Source organism: Panthera pardus, unplaced genomic scaffold, assembly GCF_024362965.1.
Source record: "Panthera pardus isolate Hobbes unplaced genomic scaffold, ASM2436296v1 HiC_scaffold_6, whole genome shotgun sequence".
In the NCBI taxonomy this organism is placed as follows: Eukaryota; Metazoa; Chordata; class Mammalia; order Carnivora; family Felidae; genus Panthera; species Panthera pardus.
This window is the reverse complement of record NW_026526991.1, coordinates 135,245,366-135,265,765: the sequence shown is the minus strand read 5'-3', so window position 1 is coordinate 135,265,765 and position 20,400 is coordinate 135,245,366. Positions and strand designations below refer to the sequence as shown.

Below are 20,400 nucleotides of genomic sequence, written 5' to 3'. Positions count from 1 at the left end.
TACTATAAGTCCTAGCTATAGCCATCAGACATAAATAAATAAATGATAGCTAAATTGGTTAGGAAGAAGTAAAACTTCTATCTATATTTGCAGATGACATGATCCTATACATAGAAAACCCTAAAGACTCAACCCAAGAACTAAAAGAATAAATGAATTCAGTAAAGTTGCAGAATGCAAAATTCATATACGTAAATCAGTATTTCTGTATGCTAATAACAAAGTAGCAGAGACATTAAGAAAACAATTCCATTTACAATTGCACCAAGATAATAAAATACCTAGAAATAAACTTAACCAAGGAAACCTGTGCTCTGGAAACTAAAACTGTGATGAAAGAAACAGAAAATGGCACAAAGATATTCCGTACTCATGGATCAGAAGAATAATATTGTTAAAATGCCCATATTACTCAAAGCACTCTACAGATTCAATGCAATCTCTATCAAAATACCAACAGCATTTTCCACAGAACTAGAACAAATAATATTAAAATCTGTGTGGAATCACAAATGACCCTGAATAGCCAAAGCAATTTTGAGATAGAATAAAGCTGGAGGTATTACAATCCCAGATTTTAAGATCTACTACAAGGCTGTAGTAATCAAAATAGTATGGTACTAGAACAAAAATAGACATGTAGATCAGAATAGAGAGCCCAGAAATAAACCCACATTTATATGGTCAATTAACCTATAACAAAGGAGGTAGGAATATGCATTGGGGGAAAAGATAGTCTCTTAAATAAATGGTTCTTGGGAAACTGGACAGCTACATGCAAAAGAATGAAATTAGATCAATTTCTTACACGAAAATAAACTCCCAATGGACTACAGACTTCAGTGTGAGACTTGAAATCAAAATCTACATGAAAACATAGGCAGTAATCTCTTTGACATTGGCCTTAGCAACATGTTTATGGATATATCTCCTCAGGCAAGAGAAACAAAAGCAAAATTTAACTGTTGGGAGTGCTGCAAAATAAAAAGCTTTTGTACAGTGAAGGAATCCATCAACAACATGAGAAGACAACCTTGAATGGGAAGAGAGATTTGCAAATGATATCTCATATAAGAGGTTAACATCCAAAATATATAAAGAACTTAAACAACTCAACACCAAAAACCTAAATCTGATTTTAAAGTGGGAAAAGAATCTGAATAGACATTTTTTTTGCACAAAAGACATGAACGGGTCAACATACACATGGAAAAAATGCTCAACATCACTATCAGGGAAATGAAAATCAAACTACAGTGAGATATCACCTTACACATCTCAGAATGGTTAGTGGCCAAAAGACAGACAATAGCAGGTGTTGGCAAGGATGTGGAGTAATAGGAGCCCTTGTGCGCTGTTTGTAGAAATGTAAATTGGAGAGGTCACTGTGGAAAACAGTATGGAGGTCTTTCACAAAGTAAAAAATAGAACTACCTTATGACCCGGCAAATGTACTACTGGGTATTTAGTCAAAGAATACAAGAACACTAATTCAATGGGATACATGGAAGCAAAGTACTGTGGATGATGGAACAGATGATGATGGAAGCAGGTAATGCCTGGATCTTCAATGACACCACGGAACTGTCATAGCTGCACTGAAATGCACGTCTCACTCCTTTTAGATGAAGAGAGAAACGCTTCCAGCTCATTGAAGCCATGTACCTGTTACTAGCAACCAATGGCAATTTCTAGTTGACACTTATTTCACATTTAGACAATCTTAAAATTTGGAGATAGCTTCTAATATATACAATTTTAAAACCATTGCTTTATCAAGAAAATTAATAGTGCATCTAGTTATTAATGATATATTAAGATCAAGAAAGTGCAAAATTTTTCCAAGTGAGCTAGGACTTTGTTTTCTATTTACTAATTAGAATTAGGTGGGAAAGGGAAATAGCTTTGTGATTTAATCCACATACAGTTTTAGAGTCTTGCCTCTTTTGGGGAAACCCAGAGAATTCACAAATTAGTACGTCCACAATAAAAATTTGAAGTAAGTAGTAACCTTTGAAAGTAGATTGTGAAATGGATGTTTTTCAAGGCTTTATGATTAATTTGATTCTGATAATTTTTAATTTACCTGTTAGTACAGAGAAAGGATTTATGACAGTTATTCTTGTAGATAAAACTTTATTATGGATTTTCCTACTTTTTTTTTTCTCAGTTTTTTTTTTATATTTATTTATTTCTGAGACAGAGACAGAGCATGAGCAGGGGAGGGACAGAGAGAGAGGGAGATACAGAATCAGAAGCAGGCTCCAGGCTCTGAGCTGTCAGCACAGAGCCCGACGCGGGGCTCGAACTCACAAACCGTGAGATCATGACCTGAGCCGAAGTCAGTCGTTCAACCTACTGAGCCACCCAGGCGCCCCTGGATTTTCCTACTTTTATGCTTTTTTTTGGAATGTAGGTGATGGAAAGTAGGTACTGAATATACAGGCTTAAAATCAATAGTGTGAAGTTGGCTGGCATACATACTGAAATTGATTCCAAGAGGGACCATGCAATTTTAAGCCCTGTGGACTTTCATATGAGACATGGAAAATAAAAATATTGAGAAATAGAGAACTGTTAGTAAAAATAAGGAATAAGAAGCCACTCCCACCTGCTAAGACAAATTCTCATAATACTGATTTATACTAGACTTTGATAACAATAATTTATGTCATAACCTTAGTGATGTACAAAGTTATCTTGTTGTCTCACAGAGAAAATTTCAAAAACAATTTTTGAGCCTCACTCAGATTCAGGTTGAGATTCAACGGATACTGTTTTGCACACTTAGGTCCCAAGCACTGTGATTTCATGTATGGCACCTGGCTTATACTCCACAACCCCTCTGCATGCTAATTCTTACTCTCTACCCGATGCAGGGGAGGAAGGGAGCCTCAGAGCCCTGCTGATAAGTGGTTGAGCTGGGACTAAACTGCTTGAGAACCAAGTCCACAGGTATTTTCATGCTGTGTAGCTTCCTAAATGGCTTTGCCATATTTTTACACTTCAATCGGTCATAGGTCCCTCATGTTGAACTTTAAAAGCCTTTAATGATTTAAACCACTTGCCCAGATAAATAATAAATGAATAGGGTCAGTCCAAGATGGTGGCATAGGAAAACCCTGAACTCACCTTCTCTTGACACAACAAATCTATACCTACAAATAAAGCAATCCCTCCAGAAAAAGAACTGAGGGCTAACTGAACACCTTTTGCTCAACAAATGAAAGAGGGACCGCATAGAGAAGGGCAGGAAAGATGGAGATAAGACAATAATGGGAACTCTACCCCTGATGCTGTGACCTGAGGTATGTAGTGATATCACTGAGAGGCTGGTGTGCACTCACTTGAACTGTGGCACAGCAGAGCAAATAATAAAAATCTGAATTAAAGGCAATGAGACTTTAAGTGAAAAATCCTTTTACAAACCCTAGAGTATCTGCCAATGGATGGGGAACTGTTGGAACTCTGTCTAGGGTTGGAGGTGACAGCAAGTGCCATTTTTCATGTTCACTCTCCACCTTGATAGCGCAGACAGGAACAGGGTCTAGGTGCTCTAGCCAGCCTACTAGGGCCACCCCAACAAGCCATTGTCTGCACCAGCTCCAGCAGTCCCCTCAAGGTGGCCGGAGCACAGTGTGCCTCAGGTACCCCTGTCTGTGCCTGCTCCAGCTCAAGCCAGCTCACCAAGGCAGCCCCAGCAAAGTATGCTTCAGGTCCCTCAGCCCATGCCTACTCCATCTCTAGCCATCCCTCCAGGGTGACTGCAGTGCATACTGGGAAGTCCCAGCCTGCACTATAACCCTGCTATTGTACCAAGGTGGCCTGGGTGCCATATATCTCAAGACCACTCCCCAGCCTGTGCCCAATCCAGCTGTTTAATCAAGATGGCTATAGTGAAGTTTCTTCTAGTGCCCCTAGCCCACAACTACTTCAGCTCCAGCTGTTCTGCCAAGGCAGCCCGGGGGAAGCAGGCCTCAGGACTTTCTCATCCATGCCAGCTCCAGAACCAGCCATCCCTCAAGGTGCCCCAATGCAACATGCCCTGGGAGCCCCAAGACTGTACCTGCCTCAGCTCTAGCTGGCCTGCCAAAGCTGCTAGACAACTCATCATCAAGGCAATGCTCCTACACAAGGCCACGCCTTCAAGACTGGGAGATGGGGGTGTTCCACTTACCGAAGTTCATAGAAACAAACGTGGACAGTCAAACAAAGTGAGACAGGGGAATATGTTCCAAATGAAAAACATGATAAAAGCCCAGAAAAAAATCTGAATTAAACGGATACAAATTACCTGATAAAGAATTCAAAGTTGTGATCGTAAAGATGTTTACTGAACTTGGGAGAAGAATGGAGGAACACAGAATTTCAACAAAGAGAAAATATGAGAAAGAACCAGTTCAAGATGAAGAATATAGTAGCTGAAATGAAAAATACAGTAGGGGGAGGCAACAGAAGATTACACAATATTGAAGAATGGATCAGTGATTTTGAACACTGAATAGTGAAAATCACAGAAACAGAATAACAAAAAGAAAAAAATGAGGAAAGTTTAAGGGACTTCTGGGACAACGTCAAGCATCCTAATGTTCACATTATAGAGGCCCCAGAAGAAGAAGAAAGAGAGCAAGGGGCAGAAAACTTATGTGAAGAAATAATAGCTGAAAACTTCCCCAACATAGGGAAGGAAATAGACATCCAGGACCAGGAAGCATAGAGAGTCCAAAACAAGATCAACCCAAGGAGATCTACACCAAGACATATTATAATTAAAATGGCAAAACTAAAGATAAATGGAGAATCTTAAAGACAGCAAGAGCAAAAAACAGTCACACACAAAAGACCTATAAGGCTATCAGCTGATTTTTTTTTCAGCAGAAACTTTGCAGGCTAGAAGGTAATGTCAGGATATATTTAAAGTGCTGAAAAGGAAAAACTTTCAGTTAAAAGGAAAAACTTCAGTTAAGAATACTCTACCCAAAAAGGTTATCGTTCAGACCAAAGGAGAGATAAAGAAGTTCTCAGACAAGAAAAAAGGAGTTCATCACCACTATGCTAGCACTTACAAGAAGTGTTAAAGGGTTGTTTTTGGTGAAAGAGATCATAACTAGAAATAAGAAACATATAGGAGTAAACACTGAAGATGGCAGAGTAGGATGATCCTGAGCTCACCTTCTCCCCATGGACACACACACCCAACTTATGTGGTGCAACCCACTCAGAAAGACCTGAAGTCTAACAGAACAGATCCTCCACAACTAAAGACATAAAGAGGAAGCCACATTGAGAAGGGTAGGAGAGGCAGAGATGAGGTCAGGAACTAAACTCTCAGCGTGCAAACTACAAGTGGGATGGATATCACAAGTGCTGAGGTTCTCTCTGAGGAGTGAGGGGATTAAGCCCCATACTGGGCACACAGAGTCCCTGGGGACCTGTACTTGGAAGACAAGCCCACATAATGTCTGTCTTTGAAAATCTGCAGGGCTGAACTCCAGGAGCTTTGAAAATTAGTGGGGCTTAACTCTGGGAGAGGTAGAGGGCCATAGGAAACCAAGACGCACTCTTAAATGGCCAGCATGCTACAGGACTCAGTTTGAGACCTAGCACAGAGGTGGCATTTAAAAAGCACCATGTGGGGTGCCTGGGGTGGCTCAGTCAGTAAAGAACCCAACTCTTGATTTCAGCTCAGGTCATGATCTCGTGGTTCATGAGTTTGAGCCCCACATTGGGTTCTGTGCTGATAGTGCAGAGCCTGCTTGGTATTCATTCTCTTTCATTCTCTCTCTCTCCCCCCTCTCTCTGCCCCTCCCCTGCTCTCTCTCTCTCTCAAAATAAATAAATATTAAAAATTTTTAAATAAAAAAAGCACCTCATTGTATGTGAAGGAAGAGATTTATTGACTGATTTTAGAACATGTGCTGGAGGGCGAGGGATCTTTGGGAGCTCTCTCCAGAAGGAGAAATCCCAGCAGGCACCATTTTTCTTGCCCTCCTTCAATCTAACTAGCCAGACACTTTTGGAAGGCCAGTTCTGACACTTTACATCTACCTTGCTAGTGACTGCTCACCCCACTCAGATTATTCCCTGTAGACTTGCCCCATCCAATACACCTGCCCTAGCAGACACCCCATCCAAAGTAGCTCCTACCCAACCACCTTCGGTGGGCAGCCTTTGTCAGGACTGTCATATCCCCAATGTGACTACCTCTTGCCACACCCAGCAGACAGCCTTGGCAAAGACTGATGACTCTACAAGGTGACTTCTTCAGCATGGGGGGCAGACCAGTACGTCTGTAGCAGTTGCAGGAGACCTCTCAACCAGCTGTGGTAGGGCCAGACACACCCATAAGAATACCTGCAGTAGCTACAGCTGGGCTTCTCAGCCTGCCATGCCAACAGTCAGCCCTGCCTACCAGTGCTCCTGCATTAGTCATAGCTTGTCATTGCTGATACCTAGGTTGAGGGCCCCATCAGAGTGCCAGCAGCAGTTGTGGACCAGCCACAAGAGGAGGGTGCATGTAGCCCACAGAGGGGACACCCTGGACTCCCTGGTTCTAGAGAACAACAAAGGATTGTGCTACTGGGCTTCACAGGATGCCTATGTAAGACCACCACTTTTAAGATCAGGAGACATACCTGACTTGCCTAATCCACAGAAACAAACCCACCGGGTCAGACAAAATGAGAAGACAGAGAAGTATGTTCCGAGTGAAAGAACAAATCAAATCTCAGAAAAATAACTAAATGAAACAGAGATAAGCAATCTTTTTGATAAAGAGTTCAAAGAAGTATCACAAAGATGCTCACTGGACTAGAGAAGAGAGGAAGAACCAAGAACTTCAACAGAGTTGGAAAATATGAAAAAAAGAACCAAGCAGAGCTGAAGAAAGCAATAACTAGAATGAAAAATGCACTAGAGGGAATCAGCACTGATTAGATAACATAGAAGAGCAAATCAAGGACCTGGAATACAGGGTAGGGGAAAGCATCCAAGCTGAACAGCAAAAAGAAAAAAATTAAAAATGAGGCTAGGTTAAGAGACTTATTGAAAAACATCAAGTATACTAACAATTATAAGGGACCCAGAAGGAGAAGAGAAAAAGAAGCAGAAAATGTATTTGAAGAAATAATAGCTACAAAGTGCCATAACCTGGGAAAGGAAACAGATGTCCAGGAAGTACAATAAGACCCAAACAAGAAGAACCTGAGAAGATTCACACCAAGGCAAATCATTAAAATTTCAAAGATTAAAGATAAAGAGAGGATCTTAAAAGCAGCAAGAGAAAAATCAAATAGTTAAAACAAGAGAAGCCACATATCAGCTGATTTTTCAACAGAAACTTCACAGACCAGAAAGAAGTAGCATGATGTATTTAAAGTTCTGAAGGTAAAAAGCCTATATTCGAGAATACTCTTCCTTGTAAGGTTATTCAGAATGGAAGAGATAGTTTGCCAGACAAACAAAATTTAAAGGAGTTTACCACCACTAAACCAGCCTTACAGGGAATGTTTCAGGGTGTTCCTTAAGCAGAAAGGTAAAGGCCATAGCTACAAGAAATTTATGAAAGGAAATTTTTAATGGTAAAAGCAAATACATAGTAAAGGTAGTAGATCAGTCACATAAATCTAGTATGAACATTAAAAAGTAAAATTAATTACACCTTCAGAAATTAGATACATTCACAAAATGAAAAGATGTAAAACATGACATCATATCCGTAAAATGTGTGCGGGGGGAGCAAAAAGGTAGTGCTTTTAAGTATGTTTGAAGTTAAGTGACCACCAACAATGTAGACTGCTATATTACGTAATAATGCAGAGTGTTACAGAAGAACCTCATGATATATATACCCAAATGATAAACCTATAATAGAAACACACACACACACACACACACACACACACACACACACACACACACAAATTAAAACAAAGGAATCCAAGTATAGCACTAAAGAAAGTCAACAAATAAAAAAAAAATGAGAGCAAGAAAAGAGAACTACAAAAAAAGCAAGAAAACATTGAGAAAAGTGGCAATAAGTACACATATCAACAATTTAAATGTAAATGGACTAAATACAGCAATCAAAGGACTGGGTGACTGAATGAATTAAAAACAAAACAAAAAAATAAGACATATCTGTTAGCTGCCTACAAGAGAATTACTTCCACCTAAAGACACATACAGACTGAAAGTGAAAGGATAGAAAGACATCCCATGCAAATGTAAACAAGAGAAAGCTGGGATAGCCATACTTATATCAGATAAAATAGACTTTTATTTTTTTTAATTTATTTTCCTAAATTCAATTTAGTTACCATACAGTGTAGCATTGGTTTCAGGAGAACTCAGTGATTCATCACTTACTTATAACACCTAGTGCTCATCCCAACAAGTGCCCTCCTTAATGCCCATCACCCATGTAGCCCACTCCTCTACCTACCTCCTCTCCAGCAACCCTCAGTTTGTTCTTTTTATTTAAGAGTCTCTTATGATTTGCCTCCATCTCTGTTTTTATATTATTTTTCTTTTCCTTCCCCTATGTTAAAATAGACTTTAAATCAAAGACAAAGAGACAACAAAAGACATTACGTGATTATAAAGGTACCAATCCACAAGAGGATATAACCATTGTAAATATTTATACACCCAACATAGAAGCACATAAATAAATATTAACAGACATAAACAAATTGAAATACAATAATAATGCAGGATTTTAATACCCACTTACATAAATGGATAAATCATCCAGACATAAAAAAGGAAATAGTGGCTTTGAATAACACATTTGAGATCAACTTAATAAACAGAACAGTCCATTCAAAAGAGCAGAATACACGGTCTTTTTAAGTGTACATGGAGAATTCTCCAGAATAAATGACATGTAAGTAAGCCCACTGAACAAGTTTCAATAAATTTTGAATACGGAAATTATATCAAACATCTCCCCTGGCCACAACAACAGTATGAAACAAACTCAATTACAAGTAAAAAAAAAAAACTGTAAAAAAAACACATGGAAACTAGACAACATGCTACTAAACAACCAATGGGTAAGTGAGTAAATCAAAGAGGATATTCAAAATAATATATGGAGACAAATGAAAATGGAAACACAATGGTTCAAAATCTTTGGAACACAGCAAAAGCTTTTCTAAGAGGGAAGTTTACAGTGATACATACATACCTCAAGAAACAAAAAAATCAAATAAACAATATAATTTTACATCTAAGGAAATAAGCATATGGTAAACCAATAAAGCCGAAAGTACTAAGAGGGTACAAATAATAAAGATAAGATTGGCAATAAATGAAATAGAGACTAAAAACACAATAGAAAGGATCAATGAAACTAAGTGATGCTTCTTTGAAAAAATAAACAAAATCAATAAACATTTAGTCAATTGCATCCAGAACAAAAAGGAAAGGACTGAAGTAAAATTAGAACTGAAAGAGAAGTATATCCAACACCACAGAAATAGATAAAATTCCTAGAAACATACAATTTTTTCAAGACTGAATCATGAAAATACACAAAATCTGAACAGACAAGTTTCTAGTAATGAAATTGAATCAGTAATCAAAAAACTTGCAGCAAACAAAATCCAGGACTAGTTGGCTTCACTGGTGAATCTACCAAATATTTATTTATTTTTTTAAGTTTATTTATTTATTTTGAGAGACACAGAGACAGTATGAGCAGGGGAGGGGAAGAGGTGGGGGGAGGGAGAGGAAGAGAGAGAATCCCAAGTAGGCTCTGCTGTCAGCACAGAGCCCGATGTGTGGCATGAACCCACGAAACGTGAGATCATGACCTGAGTAGAAACCAAGAGTCTGATGCTTAACTGACTAAGCCACCCAAGCAACCCTACCAAATATTTAAAGAAGAGTTAATATTTATCTTTCTAAAAATATTTCAAAAAACAGAAGATGGAGGAATACTTCAAAATTTATTATTCAAGGCCAACATAACTCTTACACAAAACCAAAGAAACCACAAAAAAAGAAATTATAGACCAATATCTTTGGTGAATATAGATCCAAAAATCTTCAACAAAATATTAGCAAATCAAATCCAACAATATAAAAGGGTTATTCAGCAAGATCAAGTGGGGTCTATCTCAGAGATGCAAGATAGTGTGACATCTACAAATCAATGTGATACATCACAATAATAAAGGGTAAAATCATATGATCATCTCAATCGATGCAGAAAAAGCATTTGACAAAACTTAGCATCTGTTCATGATAAAAACTCAACAAAGTGGATTTAGAGGGAACATATCTCAACTAAATAAAAACCATTTATTACAGACACACAGCTCACATCATACTCAGTGGTGATCAGGATTAAGACAAGATCAGGAACAAGACACAAGACATTTTTGCCATTTTTATTCAACATAGTACTGGAAATCATAGCCACAGCGAACAGATAAGAAAAAGAAAGCCATCCAAATTTGTAAGGTACAAGTACAACTGTTAGTATTTGAAGATGAGATGATACTATATATATAGAAAGCTATGATTAGTCCGCTAGAAACCTATAGAATAAATGAATTCAGTAGTTACAGAATATAAAAATATAAAGAAATCTGTTTCACTTTTATACACTAATAATGAACTAACAGAAAAAAGAATTAAGAAAACAATCCCATTTACAATTGCATCAAAAAGCTAAAATATTTAGGAATAAATTTAACCAAGGAGGAGGAAAACCATGAATTCTGAAAACTTGTAGGACACTGATGAAAGGAATGGAAGATGACATAAACGAAGGGACAGATATTCCATGCTCATGGATTGGAAGAATATTGATGAAATGTCCATACTACCCAAATCAATCTACAATCCAATGTAATCCCTATCAAAATATTAATAGTATTCACAGATCTACAACAAATAGTTGTAAATTTGTATGGCACCACAACAGACCTCAAATAGTCAATGCAATCTTGAGAGAGGAGTAAGGCTAAAAACACAATCCTAGATTTCAAACTATACTACAAAGCTACAGTAATGAAAACAGTATGGTACCAGCACAAAACTGAACACCTATGTCAATGAAACAGAAAAGAAAGACCAGAAATAAATTCATGCTTATCCTGTCAATTATCTATGACAAAGGTCACATGAATATGCAGGGAGAAAATAAAGTGTCTTCAGTAAATGGTTTTTGGAAAACTGGATGACTGTGTGCAGAAAGAAAGAAGGAAAGAAAGAAAGAAAGAAAGAAAGAAAAAAGAAACAAAGTAGACCACTTTTTAAAAAATATACACACATACAAAATTTTAAATGGATTAAAATCTAACTGCAAGACCTGGAAACAAAGAAGACTTAAAGAAAAAACATAGGCAGTAAAATCTTGGGAAAGCAGCCTTCGCAATATTTTTCTGGATCTGTCTCATTAGGCAAAGGAAACATAAGCAAGAGTAAATATTTAGACATTAAATTATAAAACTTTTGCACAGTGAAAGAAACCAACAACAAGACAAAAAGGCAACCCACCAGGTGGAAGAAGATATTTGCAAATGATTATTCAATAAGGGGTTATTATCCAAAATATAGAAAGAACACCAAAACAACAACAACAACAACAACAACAACAACAACAACAACAACAAAACCATTTGGTTAAACAATGGGCAGAGCACTTGAACAGACATTTTCCAAAGAAAACATACCAATGGCCAACAGACACATGAAAATATGCTCAGAATTGCTACTTATTGGGGAAATGCAAATCAAAACTACAATGAGATATCACCTCACACCTGTCAGAATTGCTAGTATTGAAAAGAAATAACAACTGACTAATGTAACAGTGTGTGTCAACTATACTCAGCTTTAAAATAAGAAAGAACAAATGTTGGTGAGAATATGGAAAAAATGGAACCCTCATGTACTGTTGGCAGGAACATAAATTGGTGTAGCCATTATGGAAAAGTATAGAGATTCGCTCCCCACAATGAGATTAAAAATAGAAGTACCATATAATCTTGTAATTCTACTTCTGGGTATTTATCCAAAGAAAACAAAAACACTAATTCAAAAAGATATATGCACCCCATGTTCAATGCTGTGTTATTTACAAGACCAAAGATGTGGAAGCCACCTAAGTGTCTATCAATAGATAAATGCTAAAGAAGTGGAGAGTGTGTGTGTGTGTGTGTTTGTGTGTGTATTTGGCTGATATTTGGCATACTTATATAACATATTTTTCCATATTCTATAATATATGTTATATATGTATATTCATATATATGTATATAATATATGTTATGTATATGTATATGTATATATGTATGTATATGTTATATATATAACATGCTATATATATGTATATATGTATATATATAACATGGTATATTTATGTATATGTTATATACATATGTATATATACATACATATATATATATATATATATAGTATATATATAAATTAGATCTTGCCATTTGCAACAACATGGATGGACCTAGAGGGTATTAGGTTAAGTGAAAGAAGTCAGACTTAGAAAGGCAACTACTATATGATTTTACTTTTATGTGGAATACTAAACAGAAAACAAATATATAAACTAACAACAACAGAAAGGGACTTATAAATAAACTGGTAGCTGCCTCAGGTGAAGATTTATATGGATGGGCAAAATAGGAGAAGGAGATTAAGAAGTATAAACTTCCAGTTATAAGTCACAGGGAACAAAAGTTCATTATAGGGAATATAGTTAATAATATTATAATACCTTTGTATTTGTGCGCGCACGCACACACACACACACACACACACATCCATCCATCCATCCTGGTACTGAGAAACCAAAAATCTACAGTAGCATAGATATACACAAAGTAAAGAGAAAAGAACCCAAACATAACACTAAATAAAACCATCAAATCACAAGGAAAAATACCAAGAAAAAAAAAAGCTACAAAAACAACCATAAAACAACAAAATAGAAGTACGTATCCATTAACAATTAATTTAAATGTAAATGGTCTAAATGTTCCAATCAATAGACCTAGGATAGCTGAATGGATTAAAAAAAGGACCGGCTTATGTGCTGCCCCACAAGAAACTCACTTCAGATCTAAAGACAGACAGACTGAAAGTAAAGGGATGGAGCAGTACTTCTATCAGTCAAAACAGGCTTAAACGCTGTTAGAAAACACACATGCACGCACGCGCACACATACACACACACACACCATTACCAAATAATAAAGGGATCCATCTAAGAAGAGTCTATAACATTCATAAATATTTATGTACCCAACATGGAGCACCTGTGTGTAATAAGTAAATATTAACAAAATATAAAGGAGAAATTGATAGCAATACACTTGATAATAATACCATAAGAATAGGAGACTTTAATACACCACCTCTATCAATGGAAACATCATCCTGACAGAAAAGCAATAAGAAAACATTGGCATTAAATGATACACATTAGACCGGATGGACTTAATTGATAATACAGAAAATTTAACCTAAAAGCAACAAAATATACATTATTTTCAAGTGTACATGGAAAATTCTATAGGACAAATCATATGTTTGGCCACAAAAGGAATCTCAACAAATTCAACAACAATGAAATTGTATCAAGTATCTTTTCCAGCACAATAGTATGAAACTAGAAAGCAACTACAGAAGGAAAGTGGAAGACATACAAAACAGGGAGACTAAACAACATGTTATTAAACAACCAATGGGTCAACAAAGAAATAAGGGGAAATACAAAAATACCTGGAAACAAATGAAAATGGAAAAACAACTTTCTAAAATCTCTGGGAGCCCCACCAAAAGAAATTATAAAAGTTTATAGTAATACAGGTCTACCATAAGAAACAAGAAAAATTCCAAAATAAATAATTTAACTTCACACATAAAGGAACTAGAAAAAAAGCAAAACACAAAGTTAGTAGAAAGAAGGAAATTAAATAAAGATCAGAATGTAAATAAATGGAATAGAGACTAAAAAAAAAACTGTAGAAAAGATTAAAAAAAACTAAAATCTGGTTCTTTGAAAAGATAAAATTGATATCCTCTGGCCAGACTCATCAAGAAAAAGTTGAGGGGCCAAAATAAAATCAGAAATGAGAGAAGTTACAACTGACCACAAGAATATAAAGGATCATAAGAGAGTACTATGAAGAATTGTACACCAACAAATTGAAAAACCTAGAAGAAATGGATAAGTTCCCAGAAACACACAACATTCTGAGACTGAATTAGAAAGATACAGAAAATCTAGATAGACTGATTTTAAGTAATGATGAATCAATAATTTAAAAACTCCCCCAAAGTACCAGTCTAAGACCAGATGGCTGATGAATTTGACCAAATATTAGAGAAGAGTTAGTACCTATCCTTCTCAAATCATTCAAAAACAATCAAAGAACACTTCATTTTACAAGGCCAGCATTACCCTGAAACCAACCCCCCAACACACACACACACACACACACACACACACACACACACACACGAAATTATAGATCAATATCTCTGATGAATATGGATTCAAAAATCTTCAACAAAATTTCATCAAACTGAATTCAATAACACATTTAAAAGATCACTCACCACAATCAACTGGGATTTATTCCAGGATGCAAGCATAGTTCAACATCCATAAATCAATGTGATACATCACATTAACAAAACAAAGGATAAAAATCACATGATTGCCTCAACAGATACAGAAAGAGTATTTAACTAAACTTAACATCCTTTTGGGATAAAAATTATCAACAAAATGGGTATAAAAGTAATGTACCTCCACATAAAAGAGACCATATAAGACAAACCCACAGTTAACATTCTACTCAATGGTAAAAAGCTATAAGCTTTTCCTGTAAGATCAGGAACAAGACAATGATACCAATTTTCACTTCTTTTATTCATCATAGTATTGTAACTTTTAGCCAGAGCAATAAGTCAAGAAGAAGAAACAAAAGGCATCCAAACTGGAAAAGAATAAAACCATGATTTGCAGATGAGATACTATATACACAAAACTCTACAGACTCCACCAGAAAACTATTAGATGTAATAAATGAATTCAGTAAAGTCACAAGATACAAGATTAACATACAGGAACTGGTTGCATTAGTTACTATACACTAATAATGAGCTATCAGAGAAATTAAGAAAGCAATCCCATTTACAATGCATCAAAAAGAATAAAGTACCTAGGAATACATTTAATCAAGGAGGTGAAATACCTGTACTCTAAAAACTATAAAACACCAGTGAAAGAAATTGATGAAAATACAAATAAATGGCAAGATATACCATGCTCATCCATTGGAAGAATTAATATTGCTAAAATGTCCATACTACCTAAAGCTATCTACAGATGCAATACAATCTCAATCAAGATACCAACAGTATTTTTCACAGAACTAAAACCAAAAATTCTGAAATTTGTATGGAAGCACAAAAAACTCCAAATATCCAAAGCAATCTTGAGAAAGAAGAAAAAAGCTGGAGGTATCACAATCCCAGATTTCAAATTATACTACAAAGCTATCATAATCAAAACAGCATGGCACTGGCCAAAAACAGACACATAAATGAACAGAATAGAACAGAGATCCCAGGTATGAACTCACACACTTATGGTCAATTAATCTATGACAAATGAGGGAAAAATATACAAGGGAAAAGATAGTGCCTTCAATAAGTAGTGTTGGGAAAACTGGACCACGATCTTGCACTATATAGAAAAAAAATTCAAAATGGATTAAGGGCTTGAACATAACACCTACAACTATAAAACTCTTACATGAGAACATAGGCAGTAAGCTCTTTGACATCTGTCTTAGCAATATATATATATATATATATTTGACCAGTATCATCAGGCAAGGGCAACAAAAGCTAAAATAAACAGATGGGATTACATCAAACTGAAAAGATTTTGTACTGTGAAGGAAACCATCAAGAAAGTGAAAAAGCAACCTACTGAATGGGAGAAGATATTTTCAAACCATATATCTGATAAGGTGTTAATATACAGAATATATAAAGAGCTTACACAATTTATTATTAAACACCCCCCAAACAATTGTTTTAAAAAATGGGCATAGGACTTGAGTAAATACTTCCCCAAGGAAGACATACAGATGGCCAATAGGTATGTGAAAAGATTTTCAACATCACTAATTGTCAGGGAAATACAAATGAAAATCACAAATCAAAATCACCTCACACCCATAGATTGGCTACTTGTCAAAAAGACAAGAAACAAGTGTTGGTGAGGATGTGGAAAAAAGGAAAGAACCCTTGTGCACCATTGGTGGGAATGTAAATTGGTGTAGCCACTATGGAAAACAGTATGGAGTTTCCTCAAAAAGTTAAGAATAGAACTACCCTATGACCCAGCAATTGCACTTCTGGATATTTATCCAAAGAAAACAGAAACACCAATTTGAAGAAACATATGCACCCTTATGCTCATTCTGGCATTATTTATAATAACCAAGATATGGAAGCCACCTAAGTGTTCATTGATAGGTGAATGGATAGAGAATATGTGAGATTATCTATCTATCTAGATATCACACACATATACATATAATAGATATCTAGATATCACACACACATATAATAGAACATTGCTCAGCTGTAAAAACAAATGAAATGTTGCTGTCTGTGACAACATGGGTGAACCTAGAGGGTATTATGCTAAGTGAAATAAGTCAGAGAAAGACAAATACTGCGTGATCTCACTTATATATAGAATCTAATAAAACAAAATAGAAACTGACAAAGATACAGGAAGCAAACTGTGAGTTATCTGAATGGGGAGGGGTTGGGAGAGGTGAGTAGAAATAGGTAAAGGGTATTAAGAGACACAGACTTTCAGTTATAAAGTAAGTAAGTCATGGGGATGTAATGTTTAGCATAGAAAATATAGTTAATGATACTCTAATAACTTTGTATGGTGATGGATGGTAATTAGGCTTATGAGGATCATTTTGTAATGTATAATAATATTGAATCAGTATGATATACACTTGAAACTAATAGAATATTGCATGTCAATTATACTTCAATAAAAACAATAATAAATAACAAGTGAAAAACTGTCTTCAGAATCTCCTGAATAATTGGCATTCAATGGGCTGAGCTCTTTGTAGGTAGAAAGCCAATAAATAACTTTTCCTAAAAATAACAATTCTCCAGAAGAGTAAATAGTTCATGTATGTTACCTAATATCTACATTAATGTGCAAAGGTAACTGTCATTTCCTTAAGAAAGGCAATTTCCAAAATGCCCCCCACAGCCAATCATTCATTTCAATTATTGCTTTCTATATTCACCTGTGGCATTTAATTGGTTATTCTGTTTGACATGCAAAATCTGAACAATAAATCAGGACATCCCCAAAACAACTCAGTATCCTTGGGAAAGTATCGTGCAAGATTTCTGTCCCTCATCCCTCATTTCTTAGAAATAAGAAAGCAATCCCATTCCTTGAAACCTAAGTAGTGAGCCAGTCACTTTTACATTTGATATACACATTCTCTACCACTTCTCCCCAGGCATTGACTTCTCTGGTTTTGGTAAAACATCACAGCTGCATGGAACCTTAAGAGCATCTCCTATGAGACAAAAAGGAGCAAACACTGCCTGGAGCTCTGATAGACAAGCACAAGAAGGAAAATACTGGTATTTTCTACAAAGCAGCATTCAGAAGAGCTTTTCCTAGAAGACACAAAAACAATTATACATACAGATATATATATATATATACGTGTGTGTGTGTGTGTGTGTGTACATGTGTATGTGTGAGTATACACATGCACAGCTGGGAGAAAGTACCAGATGAAATGTGATTACATCATGCTTCTAGAAGCCTGGTCTTAGGTGTATTTAGTAGTTTGATACAAGCCTTACAATATTTCTAGAGAAAAAGTAAGATCATGTATCCCATGATGCACAGAAAATCTGGAATGCAGATTAGGAGTGCATGGCAAAGCCCTCACCTTGTGTTTCGGTAACATATTGACAGATATTTATGATCTCCAGGAGGACATTTCTGGGAGAAAAATCTAACTCATTATCAGAAATCCCAAATGCCTTCTTGCTGCAGAAAATGAGCCTACCTTATTATTATCCCTTCATTCCTTTATGCTTTCTCTTGAAACCAACCACACCTCTTACTGCCCAAGACCCTTTCTCCCTACTCATATTCTAATTTCTAGTTTCTCTCAGCTCTGGAATGTAGAGTCTGCACTGTGCAGTTTCATACCACTCACCACGGTTAGAAGTATCTCTCTTTCCCCTCTAGTATTACAGTATGGAATTCCTGAGGTCAGGAACTATATTATATATTTCCATATCCTCTGTGGTGCTTTGGATACTATATATGATTATTAAGGTGTATTTAGTAGTTTGATACAAGCCTTACAATATTTTATTGTCCTTTAAAAATACTTACAAAAATAATCTCATTTCTCTTTTTCTTATCTACGTGTATTTATGCATTTATTCCTTCATTAAACATTTGTTGAGCATCTACTGGGGACTGGAGAAGTAGCGATAAAAGGCCTAGTTGCCATCTACATGTTCCGACAGATTCCCATGGTTTCCCCACTACTGCTTTCCGTGACTGGGGCAGCTTACACGCCTTCTGTTACTTATACTTACATCAAGGTAGAACATTATCATGCAGACTTGAAATGGAATAAGAGAATAAAGTCTTCATGCTCTTTGGGTCTTAACCACACAGTCCCACATGGGTCTGCTTATTATTCTAGGCCATGTACAAGGCGGAAGTGTGAAAGAGAGTAAACAAGGAAAAGCAAATCATAATGCTGGTGCATGAAGACCGGTCCACAAGGATGTTCACTTCAGTGTTATTTAAATCAGAACAGAAAGTTAGAAATGTTCTAGTGAGATAAATCACATTGTAGAATATTCATAGATGTGAGGAAATGTATATAAGAGAGTGTTGAAAATACCAGTTGCAGAACAGTAGGTATTTACAATGGGTTTCTTATTTTTTCAAATTTTTAAATTTATTATTTTTGAGAGTGAGCAGAGGAGGAGCAGAGAGAGGGAAGGAGAGAGAGAGGATCCGAGGTGGGCTCTGTGCTGACAGTTGAGAGCCCAATGTGGGGCTCAAACTCATGAACCATGAGATCATGACCTGAGCTGAAGTTGGACACTTAACTCACTGAGCCACCCAGGCACCCCCATTTCTATTTTTAATTTTACAAAATCCACTGAGTGAAAAAGTCTAGAAGGTTAAACTTCAAAGTATTAGTGGTGAGTATACCGAGATGGTGAGATTATAAATGATTTTCTTCATTAATTTTTCTAAAATGATCCTGAATAGTTTTTGGTCTGAAAAAAGAGGCAATTGAATTTTTCTTTTAATTTTTAACGTTTTTCATTTTTGAGAGACAGAGCACGAGTAGGAGAGGGGCAGAAAGAGAGGGAGACACAGAATCCGAAGCAGGCTCCAGGCTTTGAGCTGTCAGCACAGAGCCCGATGTGGGGCTTGAACTCACGAAGCGCAAGATCATGACCTGAGCCGAAGTCGGATGCTTAACCAACTGAGCCACCCAGGTGTCCTGAATTTTTTTTTTTTAAGGCATAAAGAGAACAGGAAGAGAATCCTCCCAGAATAAGAGCACCTTCTGACAAAATTTACCTTTTTACCTCACTGCTCAGGCCTTGCTCACTGATAGCCCACTGTATGGGCTGTTTCTCTGTGGCCCATATATATGAAAATAACAGTACACACGCATTTTGACCTACTGTCCAACTTTTGTCTCCTCAAGTACACATATGGTAGCTGAACAAACAGTGTCATGTATTTCTCCCTCACAAAGCACTGTTTTGTCAAGCAAGGCACAGGCTGCCTAGAATCCTGGTTGTTACAGAAGTTAAACCAAATTCTAAAAAACAAGCGAAAAGACAAACCCAGAAGGAAAGCCCCTTCTCAACAGACTATGTTAAACAATTCAAAATAGTATCTCACTGGCGTTTGGAGAAGAAGAAGTTTGTTTGGACAGATGGAAGGTGAGCTGAAAGGTAAAGAAAAATATGGGGACAGTCCCCCACATGTCCCAAGGGGGGCGCCACCAGAGGCCCCCGGCTTAGACAGGCACATTTGCTGGGCAAGAGGTGGATGAAGTGTTGTCTGAGCAGAAGTCTTACCTTGGTCTGGAATGTACAGAACATGTGCGTTAGGAACGGATGCTCCCAGGCCAAGGAGAGAACTCTCTTCTCTACCATTGTGCACTCAACATCATCGTCCATCAAAACCACATCTTTCTTTAAGGCTTTTATTGCAAAAAATTGATTGGTCTTCTTGAACTCTGCTAGGAAGACCTAGAAGCAAAGGTAAGAAGTAACTTTATTTTAGAATTT

The 20,400-nt window shown here is 36.5% G+C and overlaps 1 protein-coding gene across 3 annotated transcripts in view; it reads right to left on the bottom strand.

Annotated features, from left to right (window-relative positions):
• Positions 1-20,400, bottom strand: part of PRKCQ (protein kinase C theta) — a 186,074-nt gene that overhangs the window by 74,114 nt on the left and 91,560 nt on the right. For all 3 annotated transcript variants that reach the window (XM_019460850.2, XM_053895998.1, XM_019460852.2), the window contains one exon: positions 20,188-20,361. In XM_019460850.2, the coding sequence (XP_019316395.1) occupies positions 20,188-20,361 (174 nt within the window). The remainder of the gene's footprint in view (positions 1-20,187; positions 20,362-20,400) is intronic.